Genomic DNA, 18050 nt, shown 5'->3' with positions numbered 1-18050 from the left:
CACCAAAACCAAGTCCTTGAAGAGCTAAGAAAAGCCTGGTAATAAACAGAAGCTGAGAGTCAGACTGCTGACAGAGTCAGCGGTAACTTTGTGTAAAAAGTATGAAAAATGAACATGAGGGTGGTGATGGTCTGGGTGACACATGGTGACTAATTGCCAATAAAGCAATTAAGGAGAGGCCTGGTTCCCAGAGGATGGGGCTATTATTATCTTGTTCATGGTCAGCCTTACATTAATCATGGGACAGGGATAGGCTGCTTCTTCCCCCCCTTCAAAATTAACTAAAACAAACATTTCTGAAAAGAAACAGTCCCCAAACAGCCACATTCCCAGCCTGGTAAATATTCTGTCATATGCAGGGGAGGACAATGTTATCTTCCGTATGGAAAATGCTTATCTGAATGTGTAACCTGACCCATTTCTCTGGCTGAACATGGAGAACAACTCCTGCAGAAGTTTGAACTCAGCCTCAGGAGCTTGTTTTTGCACTGCTCATAGGTCTACCCTTGTCTGTCACAGTGTGTTCAAAGAGGTTTCAGTCAGTTTGTGATCACCCCATATTTCCAGGAGCAATGGGAGAATATACAAGTAATTTTTAACCAGCAAACTGAACCTAGCTAGAACCATCCCTAGTAACGCTCAGTCTGCCAGGGTGCACTGCTGGTAGACTTGAGTCAGAGCTCCAAACCCATGCTCTTCCAGGCTTGTTCCTGTAAGAAAGGTGCATCCAAATCTCACAGCCCTTTACTAATTGGAAAATGTTGGGGGGAGGGGGAGGAAAAGACATGAAAACATCAAATTATTCCAGATGTCCTGTGAATTTCCCAAACAGCACTGTTGGCACTCACAAATCCATTGCAGCCGCTCATGGAATATAAATCCGCTGGCTGTAAATAAAGAGGATCCCCTAAAGTATTCCCACACGAACAGAAGGAAGACTGGAAGCATTCAGAAAGCTAATGATTAATCCAAAGAGGAGAATATGGATATAATTATCCCTGTTGGAGAGAGGCTGCTTTCCTCTCTAGACCCCGCAGAGCTCCGTGGCGCTAGGTCCTGTAGAAATGCTTAATTTCGCCAGATCGACTTTCCAAACCAAGAGTCATAGAGACAAAGACAAACCTTAATTTTCACCTGCTGCAGTGATCAAAGAGGTGTTTCTGTTTAATCAACCTGACATGTTTTACTTTTGTAGATAGGATCTAGTCATATGTGTATACTGAAATTTCCAGCTAGTACAAATAAATCAGGCTCCAAGCTCTGCCCTTAAGGGGGGATAAATCCAATATTCTGAGTAGGCTATTAGACATAACAGTCAACATTTAGCATAGACACACACCCATTCACATGATAGCAACCTGGAAAATATGTCTACTAAATACTGGGTCTATTTTGAAATAAATAAAAAACAGCTTTCAGGAGAACTGAAAAGTATTTCAATTACGAGAGACAAAAGCGTAAGGCATAAAATGGGGCAGGAATGCAATTAATAGTTTTTAAAGGTGCAGTGTACTCATTATGCAATGATTTAGTAATAGATTTACAGCAGTGAGCAGATTTTTATGAGCCTGGATATTTCAGGCAATGAATGAATCAGCTTGTACTGTTTTGTGTCACAGACAAATGGATACAAAACTGGTTTTATCTGTCATTTCTGCTTGTTCAATAATCAGTCAATGAACTCCTTTGATACAAAACCCACTTATCTTATTTTTCTTCCCCTACAAAAATATTTCCTTTCTGAATCTTGATTGCTATGATCATTAACTATATAAATGAATCTGAAGTAACGTCAGAGCTGTAGCTCTCTTGGGAGAGCCGCGTGACTAGCAAGGAATTGAATGAGGTGCTAAAAGAGGGTCATACCTAGAAGAAATTATTCCAGCATCCCTCCAGCAGAGCTAGGAGTCAAGCTGCATTTCCATCCCCAGAAAACATCACGTTTCCCAGTATTTCCATTTTGGATCAGGGCAAGACAGCCACAGCACCTTTCTACAGAAGAAAATTTTTAAATGCAATTCCAAACAGCTAAGAGGAATCTTTTGAGGAAAATTTCCAAGCGATTCACCCAGCCAGTGCCAGAGCCAGGCAATCGCAGTCTGGCAGGAGACAGGCAGAAGAGCTGTACAAGCACTCTGTGTGCCTGGCTCTAGGGAAGCCTCCAAAGCATGGCTCAGCCCTGTCCAGCACGGCGGCCCCACTGAACCAGCAGAGCCCAGTGAGAAGCTTTTGCCTGCTCTTCTTCCCCTGGACTGCACCACCCGGCATCCTGAGGTGTTTCCTGGGACTGCTTCCAAAGGCATAGAAATGTAACGCATCGGGTGTGCACCTGATGGGTGTCTGTGGTTGACAGCCACCTCTTGTTCCTTGACGTCCCTCAGCAGCAACAGGGAGCTGTTAAATCCAAACCATGGGATGGTCCTGTGGAGCTCACAGGGAGCTTTGTGGCCCCGTGGGCCATATTGTTTTCTCACCCTCTTCCTCTTTTATACAGAGGCTCAGGAAGCTTTTCCTACCTGGACATGCCAAGAAACACTGTCCAGATCAATGGGAGAAGGGGAGGATGAGGTCATTTCTTTCCTTGGGCCTCTTCCCCTTCTTGGCAATCCTTTGTTGAAAAAACCCACATCTCTGTAGAAAAAGGACTACCAGCCATGAAGGAGTAATTTTGCATACTCTGCCCCATTGCCACATTTTCTGTGTGAGAGATAGGCAATATCTTCAGCCCAAACCACCTCCCTGTTGGCTGACAGCTCCATTTTAGCATCAGGATTGGATCAATAAGTGGTTAAAAGATGGGAGACAAAGGACTGGAGAAGTGGAGCAAGGGCCCCCATTCACAGAGATTTAATGAGACCTGAGCTGTTCAGCAGATCCGTAAATGAGCTGGGGAAGGGAGCAAACACTGAGGTGGTAAAGCTTTGTAAATCTTTTTTTTTCTTTCTTTTTTTTTTTTTCCTGTCAAAGTGAAGCCTGGCTGCAAAATTACCAAAGAATCTCAGGATGCTGAATGCTTGAGAGATCAAATAGCAGGCGAAAATCAGTGTTGGTAAATGCGATGTAATGCATTTCAGGAAAAAAGCAATTTCAATTATATATTTTTCAACAGTGGGTTCTAAATTAACTATCACCACCCAGGAAAGAAATGCTGGACTCGCTGTGGATAGCTCTCTCAAATTGCTGGCTCCTTGCTCACCAGTAATCAAAAAGGACAAATAGAGAGTTAAGAATTGTTAAGAAGAAATAAAAAACAAACAAGAAAACACCTCTAGGCCACTGTATAAATCCATGCTATGCTCATAGCTCGACCAGTGCAGCCTGCCCTACTTACCCCTTTCTGAAACTAGAAAAGCTACTGCACAGGGCGACAAGGATGCTTTAATGAAAGAAGCAGCCCTTTGTGAAAAGAGATGAAAAAGGATGGACTTCCAGCTTGCAGAAACGAATAACCGAGGGGAAAATCTGGTAGAGGTCTCTAATGAGTGGCAAAGAAAAAAGTGAACAGGGGTAGATGATAAAATTATAACACAGAAGTAAAGAGGCATCCAATTCAGTTGTCAGGAAGACGGTTTATGCCAACAAAATGAACTGTTCTTTCACATAAGGCATGCTTGCCTTGTGGTACTCATTGCCACATGATAGGGAAGGTATCAGAAGTATAAACAGGTATGGTTTTCCTTTAGATAAATGAAGGAAAGGCTTTGAACAGGTATTAGCTACCTTGGTCTGGATTTATTTTCCGGCTGGGTAAGTCGGTATGCCAGTGTGAGGGTAGAGCCATGGAAAGTTCATTTTACACTTACACATGCTCTTGTCTTGTGCAGCCTTTCCCTGATCATACACTGCTGGTCACTTGGGGAATCTGGATGATAATTCCAATGAGTATTTCTGCATCCCAAAATACTGGGAGATGAGTTACTTCCTTTTCCTCTTGATATCATGCTTTAGAGCTGTGTCATATACTGGGTGACAGATCTCATTATAATGGTGCCAGGGGATGGGGGGTAGAGACGCTGTTTTACCTGAAAGTGTGGCTGATACTTTATTGGGGCCAGCTTTCCCCCAAAAAACAGAGGAGCTGGACACATAGTCCTTAGCCTAGGACTTGGCTGGTAGTGTTTTAGTCTACTGACATATGTCCCACCAGGACAAAGCGAATATCCTTAAGGTTGTTGAATCCTGACCATTTGATTGCTGGCATTTGAGAAAAATAGTTTTTAAAACATGACAAAAAGCCTAGAAATACTGATACAAAGACAACATAGCAAGAAACCATACATATGCCATCCTGACTGCAGCGATATATATGCCCTTAGCCTTCCACAGCTAGCTTGGCCACTGAGAAGGGCACTGTGGCTCCCTGAAGCCCAGGCTGTTGTGGCCACCTCATGTGCCATTCATGACTTCTTGGTTGCGAATATTTCACCAAGTCACCGAATGGTTGAGGTGGAAGGGACCCAAATTTCCCAGCTCCCTGTGGGTGTCCAAACACCCCACTTGGAACTCTGGAGCCTTTAGGCTTCCATTGAACTCCACCATGGGGTGTCTTCTTCTGAAGTGTAAAAGTAGAGAAGAACATACCCCAGGCCAGACCTCCCTCTACTATTTAACTCTGATGGTCACACAGAATGGATGACAGGCTATGGAGGTCCCTGCAGTCATCCTCCAGATTGGCAAGTGTCCCTGAAATTTGTCCCTTGCAGGAACCCTCTCCACACAGCCAGTCATTCTACCCCACTGCCACCACTTCCATGAGCCACTGATGAACCACTTAGACTGCGAACAAGCCTTCTTCCCCAGGGTATCTCATGTGCTTTCATTTTTATTTCTACCTTGTGAAATGTTAACATATTATGAGAACCAGAACACATTTACAGTCTACGTTTTTCTGTGTACTTTTCGGAAATGCAGCAAGCAGTTCATAGCACTGTTAAAACACACGTAATAATGTCACAAGCACCTCTCTCCACAGGCTGGAATTTATTTCCCTTGTGCTCTCAACTGACTGTCAATCTAAGCATGTACTCTGAATGGCTAAATTAGCACTGTGCTATGCTTTGTTTTACCTTTTCTGTAATTTACAGGACATAAAAGCCTATTAAAAAATTGAAGCAAAACTCTGAGGAGCATTATAATGTGTATTGAATTAAGGGTTAGATAATATCCATGAAACTTGCATGTGTCCTGGCTGGACATAACCTACCTTTCTGTCCCCCTCCTCGCTGATAGCATGTCTCTTTTAGAAGGAAACAGCTAGCTTCAGAGTACTTTCTGAAAGCCAAGTAACTTGCCAGCCAATATTATTTCTGCATAAAACCTGTGAATACATTTCACAGGACAAGCATGGATCCCTACTTAGTTTCCTTTGGGGTATAAACCATTAAAGGAAGCAGTTTAACAGCAGCAAATATACCAGCTGCATATGTCTTGAGGCACAGATGGTAGACAAACAAATAGACATATTGGTATCACTGTACAACACAATTTTCTTACCAGATTGAGGATTGTCAAATATTTCCACTGCCGACCATAAAGGGACACTTCAGATGGCCTCTCTTCTGCTCTTACATGCGAGATTGAATAGTTGACAAAAAAATACCAGACAAAAGCAAGGCAATGGTACATAGCGAGAGTAGAGATTTCCATGCTTTAGCTAAGAGCGAGTGATAATCGGTCCAAAAGCAGCTTTTCTCTTAAGGTCCTTGGTTGCTGTGCATGGGAAGTGACAGGGCAGGAGGGTTTACTTCGGAGCAGACTCAGGAAATGTTGCCACTTCGCTCTTGTAAAAAAGGAATATTCACAAGGCTGTGAACTTTGCTTCTGTTTGTTTCCCTTTTCATTGCATAGATAGTCTGGGTGGGGGGAGGCGAGAAGAATAGGCTTATTCCCCGGATCTAAATGCCTTGCTTAAGATTAGCAAAGATTAGTTGTGGCGTTACATAAGTTTTTGGTTTGTTTTTTTTTTTTCTTTTTAAAGGGGGGGGGAGCTTTGCTGCTGATTTTGTGTAATGGGCTGTTATGCTTTGGGTAGCAAGTGAAAACAAGCGGCATTTCCCTTGCTCGTAGGTATGGCTACAGCCATGTCTCTAGCTTAGCTTGGGGAGCCTCTGTGACTGTTTTTTGCCTTGTGCCAAAGGAAGAAGTGGGAAACATAATGATCTGTGAAAGAAAAACCAAGTTGATTTGTTGATAGGCAATGGAGGTGGCAAAGAAGCTGAGACAATTTGTAGGCAAAGGTCCTTGGGTTGAAAATCACTGCAAGTGTAGACATATTTTTTTTTTTGTGGGAAAAGGCTCTGCTGCCTTTATGCTGCTCCATGCAGCTGGGATCCACCACAACCATGCTCGGCAGGTCGGCCAACCCCTGAGTCGCTTTGAAGCTCTGACAGGGATGGAGATGCGGGGCAAAGGCCTTGAGTGACAAAGCCCAAGCACTGAGCAGGGTGTCTCCCCTCCCTATTTCTTTACCTGCTGCCATTCACCTTCAGACAGCCCCTCTTCCTGGCATGATGTTATCGCTCTCTTGGGGCTGGGGTACAGAAGAGAAGAACTGATACTCATGCAATGATCCTAAAATGAAGTGGTCAAAAAAGTTCCCATGGAAATGCTCATTTCTCTCTCCCCTCCTGCCTCACCAAGCAGCCCTAATTAGCAATGGAAAATACACATGGCATTTCCTATTTGGGCCAGTGTGTCCGTAATTGCAGTGCTGTCAGCAGGAATTGTCACCTGAGAGTTTCACAGGTGCCTTGGTGGTGAATGGGTACCATGTCCCAGCCTGTGCCTGGACCTTCTCCACGCAGGCGAGGGAGATGGGGTGCTCTTCTCACCCCTGCAGCAGCTGTCCCTGTGGGCAAGGTTGGGCTTCGGCCAAGCAGACTACATTAAGGGATCTCTTGGTTGTTTTTTTTTTTTTCTCTTCTAACTGGCCTACAGGTAGCATTGAGCAATCTGCTGTTTTGGTTTGTTTTTGTTTTTCTCTTGCATTTTATTTCCCCCTGATACCGGATGTAAGGTTCACATGGGATGATTTCCTATGAACTCAGACAGCAATGTGCATGCATGTTTGGAAACAGCCCTTGCACTAAGGCACTTGAATATCCTCCTGTGTTTAACTGACTTCTTCCCTAATTCACATTACCCACATCCAGATTCCCCAGGCATTCCAGCCGTCACAATTCCATTGAAATATTTCTACCTCACTTAGGAAAAATAAAGATGTAGATACTTTTGTGGCTGCTTGAGGTTGGAGGAAAAAAAACCCTTGCCAGAAAAAAAAAAAAAAAGAAGGGAAAAAAAAAAGAAAAAAGATGGGAATATGTTTTTTGGACACTGGCGACATCACCAGTCTTTTCCTAGGAAATCTAACAGAAAAGGGTTTTAAATCGCCTTTACAGACTTTCTGGGGAGGGACAGTGCTACCATGGGCTGCTTCCTCTGTGCCCTCTTGTGAGGACTCATCCCTGTGGCAAAAGGCAGGAACAGAATAGGACTACAGCATGGACGGGCCCTTTTTATTAGTGATTTACATATCAAAGGCACCAGGCAGTCAGCACGTAAGAAGTTATCTTCACACCAGTCTTTCTGAGGTTTTGCTATAGTACAACTTTAAAAATGGGAAGGCATGTGCTTCTGCTCCGTAGGTGCCCGAATGTATGCAAACGAATGTAAATGTATGCAAAATGGCAAGGTATATTTCTTCTTTTCTGGAGGATCTTGGCCAGTGTGGCTGGGAAGGTGTCAAGTACGGTGACAGTTTTCTGATGTGGACACCTGTCTCACAGACTGAGACCATCTGCTTTGTTTTCCCATGCACAAGAAACAAGATATGTATCCTTCAGCCTAGATACGGCATGAAGTTCAGATGTAGAAACATCACAAATATAGGATAGGCGCCAGATAGGATCTGAAGTCTAACACCCCACACTTCATGGAGTCTTTCTTATTTCACTGCCAGTGTGATGCAGCGAGCAAATACACTGGAAAAGTGGTGCCTTAGGCTTTCTCTCCATGGGGGTAGACACCTTCTGAAGGTTCAACAGAACAGGAAATTCAGCCCAAAACTTTTTGCAGGGGGTGGAGGGAAGGAAGAAAGAAGGAGCACACAGGGCACAGGCAGATGTGCTGCTGCAGATCTTGTGGGATGGTTTAGGGAAATACCATTTTCCATATGCTTGGTACCACACCCCAGCTCACATCTGCTGCTCCCTACAGCTGAGCCGCCACATTCACGCACTCTGCCAATGCTCCTAGTCTGCTTCAGGGGCTCATCTGATTTCAGCAGTGACAGCTGACTTTGTGTGGAAGCAAACCGGGAGCTCCTGCTTAGTTCATTAGCTGAAGAACAGTAAAAAGTAACTGGAGCTGTAAATCACCTTGTGCGCACAAAATGTCCCGTTCATGCACTCTTCTAGGGGAGTGAGTTAGGCCAGCTTGCCCGACTTTGGACCGAAATGGGCGTGACTCATATTATTAGCATGGTTCAGGTACAGAAATAACAGCAAAAAACCTGGTAATATCTTAGACCAACATATCTGTTTGTAATGTCATTTTGTGTCTCAGCTGATGGGCACGGTATTTCTAGGCTATTGAGCAGTCCCCCCTAAGTCCACCATTACCATATAGTGCTGGGCTACCACCTCAGCCTGTCTCTAACAAAGAAGCTGGTAGAAACAAATATTCCTGCTTCCTCACGGGCTGGCAATTTGTTTAGAGACCACTTAGGCACCTTTCAAATATTCTTCAGTATTTTTGCACTGGCAAGGTTTGCCCTCTTTCAGGGCAGCATCCAGTGATGGCGTAAGTGAGAGCAAGCCAGGAAATTACTGGCAGGTGACAGCAGTTAAGACTAGGTAGGAGGAAAGGATTCAAAGCCAAGCAAAGGCCTAGAAAAGGTTTAGGGGCCTAAAAAGCAAAACTGGGTCTTTGTGTCTAGCTCTTTTTTTTCTAGATGCAACCTAAGAACAAGGGACCGACATACAACTGGGACTTGTTTCAGTCAGAGGGATTTTATAGGGTGAAGAAAATGTGAGGGGCTGGGTAAGTATGTTTTTCTTCTAGCTTTCTGGCGTTTGTTCCTATCCTCAATGCAGTTCTGTTATCTCATGTTTGGATTTCATCAGGTTTTTTATTTTTAATTTACTACTATGGTAAGCTGGCTGCATTAAGGGTGCTATTCCTCGAAAGTGGGACCTAAGGCTATTCTTGTACAACGTTCTCTGTGTGTTATGTGAGCGTGTCCAGAGTTAATAGACCCCATCTCTGCTACATTCTGGTTTAGCTGTAGGTAATGCAGGGCTGTGTGTGGAAGAAGCATTTTCTGATAAGCATTAGCCAAGAAAGCTTTTTAGCACGTAGTGTGAGGCTGCCTGAGTTCTGTGTCCCTAGGGACATCTGTAATAGTGGTTCGCTCTGTGACGGTCCTGATGGATGAAATGAAACATAATTGACAAAATTGCAAGCCTGGCACAGTCTGCTCCAGGCATCCTCAAATCCTGAGGTAAACTCCCCAAAATCATGGGGTTAGTGTAATTCACAAAACTTAATTCTCTCTGGTTTTATGTTACTTGGGCTTTAGTAGCTTCTAGGGGTCTGAGTTTTCTAACTCTTCTTCACAGCTGTGTGAGTGACAAGTGTAACAATGTTTTAAATGCTGATATATGCTGAGGGCATTGCCCAATGACACCGCAGTGATAGCGATGACTAATGAAAATCAATAAAAGTATTCTGAGATATTTCACTAAAACTCTGAAAATGGGCAGTGCTGCAACATCTACACGCTGTATATGGTAAGTGGGAAAGTTATGCAGTTAAAAAACAGCTTGTGTATCCTCCTGCATGGGCTTCTCTTCTTTATCTTGTGTGAGATTTCTTTTTCAATGTACATTTTTAAGGAGAAAGCAGGAAGTGGTTTATCTCATCTTGATATGCTTGTTCTGAACTGTTAAACAGTTGTTCTAAACTGACAAAATCCAGAGGGGTTTTTCAGTCCCAAAGTGGTGGTGACTGGTATGCAATTCAGTAGTTGGAAATACTCGTTCAGACTTCAGAGTTTCTCCCTCCCATTGAGTTCCATTGGCTTTTAAACTATATGTTTATTCAGACTGTTAAATGAAATGTCACTTTAATCCAGAACCAAAACTTCCTGTGTAACAATGATTTGACATTTCTGACTCTCTTAAATGAATGAAAATGATGACATTAATCAAAACAAAACCTTTTCAGCTAACAGCTTGGGTTCTAAAAGCAGGTACAGGTATGTCAAAAATAACAAAGTTGATTGGAAAAATGTGTTCTTATCTCATTATCTCCATCTTGTAGTGGAAATGAATATTAGTTTGCCTTATCACCAAACCCCAATAGTGTCTGCTCTCTTGGCAAGGTGAATACTGCTTAGAAATAAAAGGCATGGTTTTCATTGATTCTCAACAGCTTCGAAACTCTTAAATACTTTTCAAAGAGATATATATATAGCATTCGCAATTTTACCTTTCCCCTTTTCTGTCAGAAATGCACAATTAATCTTTGACCATTTAGAAAGGTTGTGCACGAACAACCTGAAATTCAGAGCAAACCAAATATGCCACAGTGTACTGGTGAAGAAATGGCAGGGTATTTTTTAGATCTTGGATATGCAAGGTATGACTGGTTCTCATTAGACTCCTTTCTGCTAGATAATTGTGGTGGGCAAGCTAAGAAATGCGTTTATGTTAATTTTTTTCTTTGCCCTTCTTTAGAGGGGACCAAGAATGTACCAACTGGTCTTGCAAGATGCCTGTTTGATAAAACATTTTGATATGCAGTGTGTTATGATTTGTGTGGCGTTTCTTCATCTACCACTGAAACTCAGCAACTTCTAGGGCAGGAGGCAATGACTCTTTGACAGAATTGTTTCTTAAAGGTTTATGAGTAGGTGGACTAATGGAATAAGAATTGCTGGTGGCAGGATAGGAAAGCCAGGGAAGTCACTCTTCTTTCATGACTATAAGAAGGCATCACTAGTGCCTTTTTCCTACTTGCCGTTCGGAAGATAAGCAGATCTAGCGTGTGTTGCTCTTGACATTCTGTGGTCTATGTATAATTGTAAATAACTATTCCACATACAAGGCAATAGAGAATCATCCAACACTGACCCCACCAGTCAGTGCTCGCTGAAGTGGTGCGGTTTATGTGCAAATCTACCTTAAAGAGCAGATATTGTTACAAATGGGTATCAGAGGATAAAATAAAGGCCTGTATTGGTGTAGTGCCTAAATCTGTTGTCACAACCTTTGGTACTTAGATAGCAACAAATACTGAGCAGAGGAAAGAACTGTTTATCCCCACAGTATGCATGGAGGAGTGCAACCCCAAGCAGTGAAATGGTGTGTCCAAGATCACATTGAAAACCTCTGTTGAAATGCAAATTGATGATTCTCCTCATATCCTTCAGGAGATGGTTCTCCTGAAGTCCTGATACCATCTAAAGCATGTTGGAGGAAAGGATGTAAGAGATGTTGAAGAGGTGCTGGTTTGCTCCCCACCACTGGTATCCATCTTGACCTATGACTTAACAGGTTATAAAACATGCCCAACCCCAAGAGCCTCCCAAGCCCTGTTAGATCCTGGGGACATAGCAAGTTGGCTGGAGCAGCAAGTACAAGAATCTCCCTTCCTTGGGGACACTAATATCATTTGTACACCAAACCCATGTCCAGTTCCTGTTCATTACCAGACACTGAAGAACAAAGTAAACCTTTCAGTCTGTCAAGGGTAAAACAAAGACTGCAGTGTTTTAATGATGCTAACAACATGATACCAACAACATAATGAAATTTGAACAAGTGGGTTGGTCAGACTGCCTGTCTAGTAATGGGGACAGAAAGTGGGTTTCCTACCTACAAGCAGTCACACCGTTGCTGCGGTCTTCACATAAGATATCAGCAGGGTCTGGTACAGCTTGTGGCTCTAGACTCTCCTTGTGTAAGGGGCAGTCAGTGGCTAGTGATCCCTTACTAGAATAGGGGTTACTCAGAGGGCTGTGCAGGCTCAGGCGCAGCCCATGCACCCCTGCACAGCCCTTGGGGTGAGGCATTGGCTTGGCAATCAGGCTCTAATGGGACATGGTCAGTGGGTAAGTGTCCAGTTTATCAAGTGAATGCTGCTTTTCATCTCCTTGCTCTCAAACAAAAGAGAAAATCCTGCAGCAGGAGCTGTGTGGGATATCAACGGCCTCGGTATCTTAGCTACTGGTCTTCAGCAGCAGTGTATGAGTACTCCTGCTACTGCGAAGAGCTGGCAACCTGCTCCATATTACCTAGCCCCTTCACCCTGGGAAGGCGTCCCTGAATTTTCTTGCCTCTTTATTGAAGATGGGGCGGGGAAGGGTAATGTTCAGAGCAACCCTCTGTGCACATCATGCCCTGCTTCCCTAGGCTGAAGTGGCCTACTACCTCCTTTCCATTTCTTCTTAGCCTGATCCCTAGCACTGACCCCCACATAAAGGTGTTCCCCAGCACCAACGTCTTTGTGAGGGGGTCAGTTCACTCCCCCCAGCTACCTCTTAGTTCAGGTATACCTTCTCACTGTAGTTCTTAATTTGCACAGGTCTACCTGTCAGGATGGCTTTTCCTACCTCCTCGAAGTACTGAGGTAATGTGTGTATTATCCTAACAGCTGTGATAAGTAGGTGCTATATGTCAGAACTGGATACTATCTGCCACCTATGTGTGCTGTAGCAGTGCTATAGGTGATTGACAGGTTAAGAGCACTTTCTGTCTGCTCCCCAGCCCTGCTCTCTCTGTTTGCAGGCTGCCCTCAGGGCACAGCTTCAGCTCACCCTCCGTGAAGGAGAAAGCTGCTGTAGCAGCTGTGGCTTACCTTTGCATCTGCAGCCAGGGCCTCTTGATGGAGCATGTCATGATCTTGCAGACTGGGCTGATTTAGTGGTGGCTTCTCACAGAGCATTTTGTTTTAGCTGTTTACAAGACAGGCTATAACAAGGTTATCCCTCAAAAACTATCCTATGTAGAAATGAACTTGGGGGTGGGGAAGAGGGTGGGGGTGGAACCTAAATACACAACCCCCCCGATGCTTTTCACAGACTTCTTGACAAAATCCACCTTAACTTTCCTCCTGCCAGTATCAGTTCCATTACATGAAGGGCATTGGCATGTTTCCTTTCCTTACAGCTATTTTCAGTGACGAGGAGAAGTGCCTCCAGCTTTTGCAACACTTCATTTGGCTATTGGTCAGATAATCAGATGTATTTGTGAGGAATCTGAGTTTGGATGAAGGCCACTTGCCACAAAACTCTTGCACTGACCCCTTTTTTTCTCACTGCCCTCTGAAAACATGTTGTGTTTCATTAATGCTAAGTGCATTTGAGGGATCTGAACTTTCTCGGTCACATGCTTTAGTTGCTTAGAAAAAACACGGGTGGTTTGTATACCTTTATGTTTCTGGGATCAGCTGGTAGAGGGAGGTGGTGTTTGCTGTTAGCTTCCCCTCCCAAAGACCTGGAGTTTTCTTGCATTCTTCCTTCCTAAAATTGGGGGTGGAAAAGAAACATGCCCTTGCCAAACTCAAGATGCTGGTTATCAGCTAATTCTACTGTTTACTCTTCACACAGCTAAACAACTGCTTGTGTTTGGCAGTGAGCTCGAGTTCATCTGCAGCATACAGGACAGAGCTGCCTGCTTGGTTTCATCAGAAGCTTTCTGCTGTTCTTTAATTGTAGCACTCAGCAACTATCTGCGCTACTGCTTTCCACTTGTGTGTTTCAAGGGACTTTAAAAAGGGAGGGTGTTGTTGCCCTTGCTTTGAAGGAGGAAATGCGAGTTTCTAGGCAAGATGTGCAGGGGTGCAGGTCCCAATACATTAGATGGAAGTTGGTGAAAAGGCAATGAACGGTTAGGAGGTCAGGGAAGCCTGCTTCTTCCCAAATTGTGTCCCACAATAATGGCGTTGCCCACACTAACATAACTGATGCTGAGCGATGCTGCTGCAGGTGGCTGCGAGAGGGGTTCTGACTTGTGATGATGCCTTTCAGTGCTGGTGAACAAGGCAGGAAAATATATGGGGGGAGAGGGCAAGAGTGGAAAAATAACCAAGAGGACTCCAGACCTGGATGAGGCTTTTCCTGGGTACCATCAGCACCAGCCTCATGCTTCAGCCTCTGCGTCCCTGCAAAACTCCAGCTTGACTTGCATTTCTTGCAGCCAATTATATCTGGGGCTGGGTAGCTACCTTCCAGAAGTGCCACTCTGGCATGGGAAGGAGCGCTGGTGCCACCTGATGAGGTGCCAGCGCCACCTCTCTCTGCACCCTCAGCGGCCAGGAGGAAATATTGGCCTCTGCGTCATTAGCGACAGCTTCATGTTGTTGAACTAGTCTTTGATCCCTTCCTCCTCTGCAAAACTGCACAGTGGGTGGTAAATTAGTCCCTGGAGTTCAGCCCAGCACATATGCAGAAAGCATAGGGAGGGGGAAAGTAGGTGATCCTGCGCTGATACTAAGATCACAGAGCTTGCCTGTGCTCTTGCTTTTTGCTTGGTGTTATTGCACTGGCTTTGGTGGCAGAAGCTCTCAGTTGCACAGATGTACACAAGAACAGCTAGTTTCTTTCCTCGTGTCTGCCAATGGGGCCATACAACAAGCATGAATCCACGTGCCACTGTTCTTCTAATTAAATATGTAGTCGCTGCAGAATAAAATGTTCTGGTTCAGCCTACTGTGGTTGCAAGGAAAGGTGATGTTGTCAGCTAAGTGGGCTTAGTGGTATGAAACCAGACAGTATTTTATGCATGCTTCATAATGAAACCAGAAGCAAAACAGAAGAGAATCCAGGCTCTCTGTAGTAATGAATGAAAACTAAGGAATAACCAAATAGTAAATGTAGATAGTTAAAGGAAGGGACCAAAAGTTCATACCAGAATAGGAGGAACAGAGACTGACATATTAAAAGGATGATCCTTACCAGCTTCACTTATTTTCCTCCCTTATCCTGGTCTCTCTCTCTGTCTTGCTCTCATCTCCACTGGGATGTAAATTTCCAAGCTCAAAAGCTAACATTATTTTAGGTCATTTAAAGGGGAAAGATGTTTTGCTTTGTAAGGGGCTGGGAAACAGAAAAATATACTCTTACCGTATAAAAGGCTGCAAGTGTTGTGATCTGATAGTCAGCTTGGTGTTAGAGCTGAAGCATGTTGATGCTGTGCTGCAAAAAAGGCTTTGAGAATCCCAGCGACTGGCTCAAACTACTGGCTGCTGAAAATACCCTGAGTTGTAGCTATGATGTGGCACATGACTGCAGCATGCACAGAGGATGCTTTGAACTGCCTTTTTTGCTTGTTTTTTTTTTTTTTTAATTTTCTTTTTTAAATTGAGCTGTAAGACATGCAGTTCAGGAAGGCCAAGTATCACATGTGAATATAGCTGACTGTACAGCATGGAGAAGGTCTGTGCTGAATGAAGTTGGGCCTCTGTGGTTCTTTGCAGATATTTAGTAACAACCTCGAGCAGAGCATCTTCACTTTCCACAACAGTTCTTCTAGTTCAGCAAACGCATGTTCCTCTCAAAGAGCAATCTGTACACCCTGGCAGCTATTTTTGAGTAAAGCTGTATGTCACTTATTAAAGCATAAAAGTTAGGCTGTGTGCATTTTCAAGAGCTTTGTTCAAGGCAGAATAGCTACTCTAAAGACGGCGCCATGGGATAATGACTTCCAGACTGTCCAAAGCTGCATTCCTTCAAGCTTCTCCATCAGTGCAGTAATAAAGACTCTGTGAGCCACCTGGGCTGCATCTGTACTGTGTGGGAGGTAGAAGCTGTGGTGCACCCCACAGCCCTGCTCCCCTAGTTATCCAGATGAGGCTTGCTGTTGAACTTCTCCCCTGCTGCATGCCTAAGCCTCCTTCCATTAGAGCCAGGAAATGCAGCGTGATGGGGTGTGTGCGCACACACGCAAAACAGACAGAACAGGACCTGTGGAAGTAGTAAGGGCTAGGATGTGCAGGAGATGGTTTCCATGAGCACAGCAAATAGCAGTTAGGAGAGGTTCTGCAAAGGACCAGGAGGTCTCCTGCCCAGGACAACTTGCAGGTTTAGGACCCAAAGCTAGCAGAGGGATTTTCTAGTGCAGCTTTGCATTGCTTTGTTGGAAGCCTGTTGCACAGGAGACTTCTTGAGCAGAGTAAAATTAATGCATAAGATTAGTGCAAGACAGATCTGCTCAATAAGAGATCTTGTTTACTCTTTGGGCTTTTGTTCTAGATATATAGCAAAAATATGAAATAATGCCAGAAACGCCATGTGGAAATATGTAGAAGAATATAGATTTAAGTGAGCTCTTTGAACTGACTCAGTAGTGTAGTGGTCTGGGCATCTTTAAATGATGGGACTGAGGATTGCTGTTGCAAATCTGAAGCTAGCCACGTAATTCTGTGGGACACGTATGGACTCTTAAAAATTTATTTGAAGTGTATTTCTGCATTGGAATGAAAAGCTCTCCGTTCTGTGTAATTAGTCTCACTGAGTGCACCTTCTCTTTCAATGAGCCTCAATAGTTAGCTTTGCATTCAGTCTGTGGAGAGAAGTTTTGCAGGCAAAAAAGATGAAGTCAGGAATGAAAAATATCCTGAGAACTACAGGAAGAAAGTAGAAGGGCAAGGGGGAAGATGGCATAGAGAAATGGAAATAGCAAAGAGTCTCCAGGAAGCTGGAGACTAATTTTTTCAAATTGTTTTGTTTTTCAAATGTAGACGATCACCTGTGCAAGCAGGTAGCTGTGTCAGGAGCAGCAGTTCAGAGGGGCCTTGTTACCTTTTGGGTATTATTTCCTTGAAGGAGGATATATATACTGCTAAGGCTGTTGCTTTAGAAACAAAAAATGGTTTGGTGAAGCAGGGAGAGGAATTCTGCCTTATGGATTCTCTGTATTTATTTTTATATACACGTGTGTGTATATGTATGTAAAATGATTGTGACAACATGCTGAATGACCTTACATGGGTTGCTTCACTTCTATCGGAATAGTGTTAGGAAGGAGGAGTCTCTCTGGGCTGGACTTCTGTGTGAGACCATGGTGTTAAACATTCTTCAGTCACAAGTCACATTTAGCTTGTAAGTTGCTTATCCTGTGATTAAGCCTCTACCTAAAGCAGAGTGAATTGAAAGCTTGAGTAAGTCCAGTATATTTCCAGTGTGCTCCTTAGCATTTGTAGCTGTAGCTGGTGGCTTAAATGTTAATGAAAATGATGAAGCATATACCTATCAGCCTCATCCCCAGTGTGGCTTCAGCAACTGGTTTGAACTGAGATGAAGGACCACAGAATGAGCAGAGAAGCAACGCATAGGAACTGGGGTTGCAGCTGTCCTGTCAAGTTTCTGCTGCCCCATCAGATTTGTGTAGAGCCACATGGAAGTCCCTGTGGAGGCCATAGTCCTCTTCTGGTCAGAGATGCATTAATTGAGTGTGTTGTTGTTTGCACAAAGTTGGATCCTTCTCCAGAGGCAATATACTCACCTCATGGAAAACCAGTCATCACCTGCCCCTCCCCTCCCTCTATTCTTTTCCTTCCCCCCCCAGGCTGCCATGGGCTCTGCACCCATCCAAGCACAGTCACTTCTGCCTGCTCCCTCCCCTTCCCTGGGAATGCTTTGGGCTGCACCACAGCTGTAGCCTGGAGACGGCCATCCCCAGAAGATGCCAGGCTGAGATCTCCAGTTCACCTCTAGCACCCCTCTAGCTGCCATCTGTTAGGGGAAACTCCTGGGGCTGCCCCAGGGGGTATAACAGGCCTGCACAGCCCCCTTATTTGGCAGGGAGTGCACTGAGATCACTCAGCAGCCTCAGAGCTACTTTTAAAAACGAGATTTCTTGTGTTTTGATTTTGTTCCCCACCCCTGGCCCCTAAATACCTCTGTCTTTTTTTTTCCTTTTCCCTCTTTCAGTGTTTCAGAGGCCAGAGTTCCTCTAACCACGTGCACATATGGTCAGCAAACAATGTTATCTGAAGTGAGTAACTTGGGTTTGACAGCTCTTAACAAATACAGATGCTTTATGCTGGTT

General features: G+C 44.2%; 1 protein-coding gene across 2 annotated transcripts in view; it reads right to left on the bottom strand.

Annotated features, from left to right (window-relative positions):
• ADTRP (androgen dependent TFPI regulating protein) overlaps positions 1-6425 on the bottom strand; it is a 33578-nt gene extending 27153 nt beyond the window's left edge. For both annotated transcript variants that reach the window (XM_075084056.1, XM_075084057.1), the window contains exon 1: positions 5494-6425. In XM_075084056.1, the coding sequence (XP_074940157.1) occupies positions 5494-5646 (153 nt within the window). In that variant the 5' untranslated portion in view covers positions 5647-6425. The remainder of the gene's footprint in view (positions 1-5493) is intronic.
• Between the last annotated feature and the right edge of the window lie 11625 nt (positions 6426-18050).

Source organism: Phalacrocorax aristotelis, chromosome 2 (genome assembly GCF_949628215.1).
Source record: "Phalacrocorax aristotelis chromosome 2, bGulAri2.1, whole genome shotgun sequence".
Classification (NCBI taxonomy): domain Eukaryota; kingdom Metazoa; phylum Chordata; class Aves; order Suliformes; family Phalacrocoracidae; genus Phalacrocorax; species Phalacrocorax aristotelis.
Note: the sequence above shows the minus strand (reverse complement) of the source record. Positions and strands in the feature narration are given on the sequence as shown.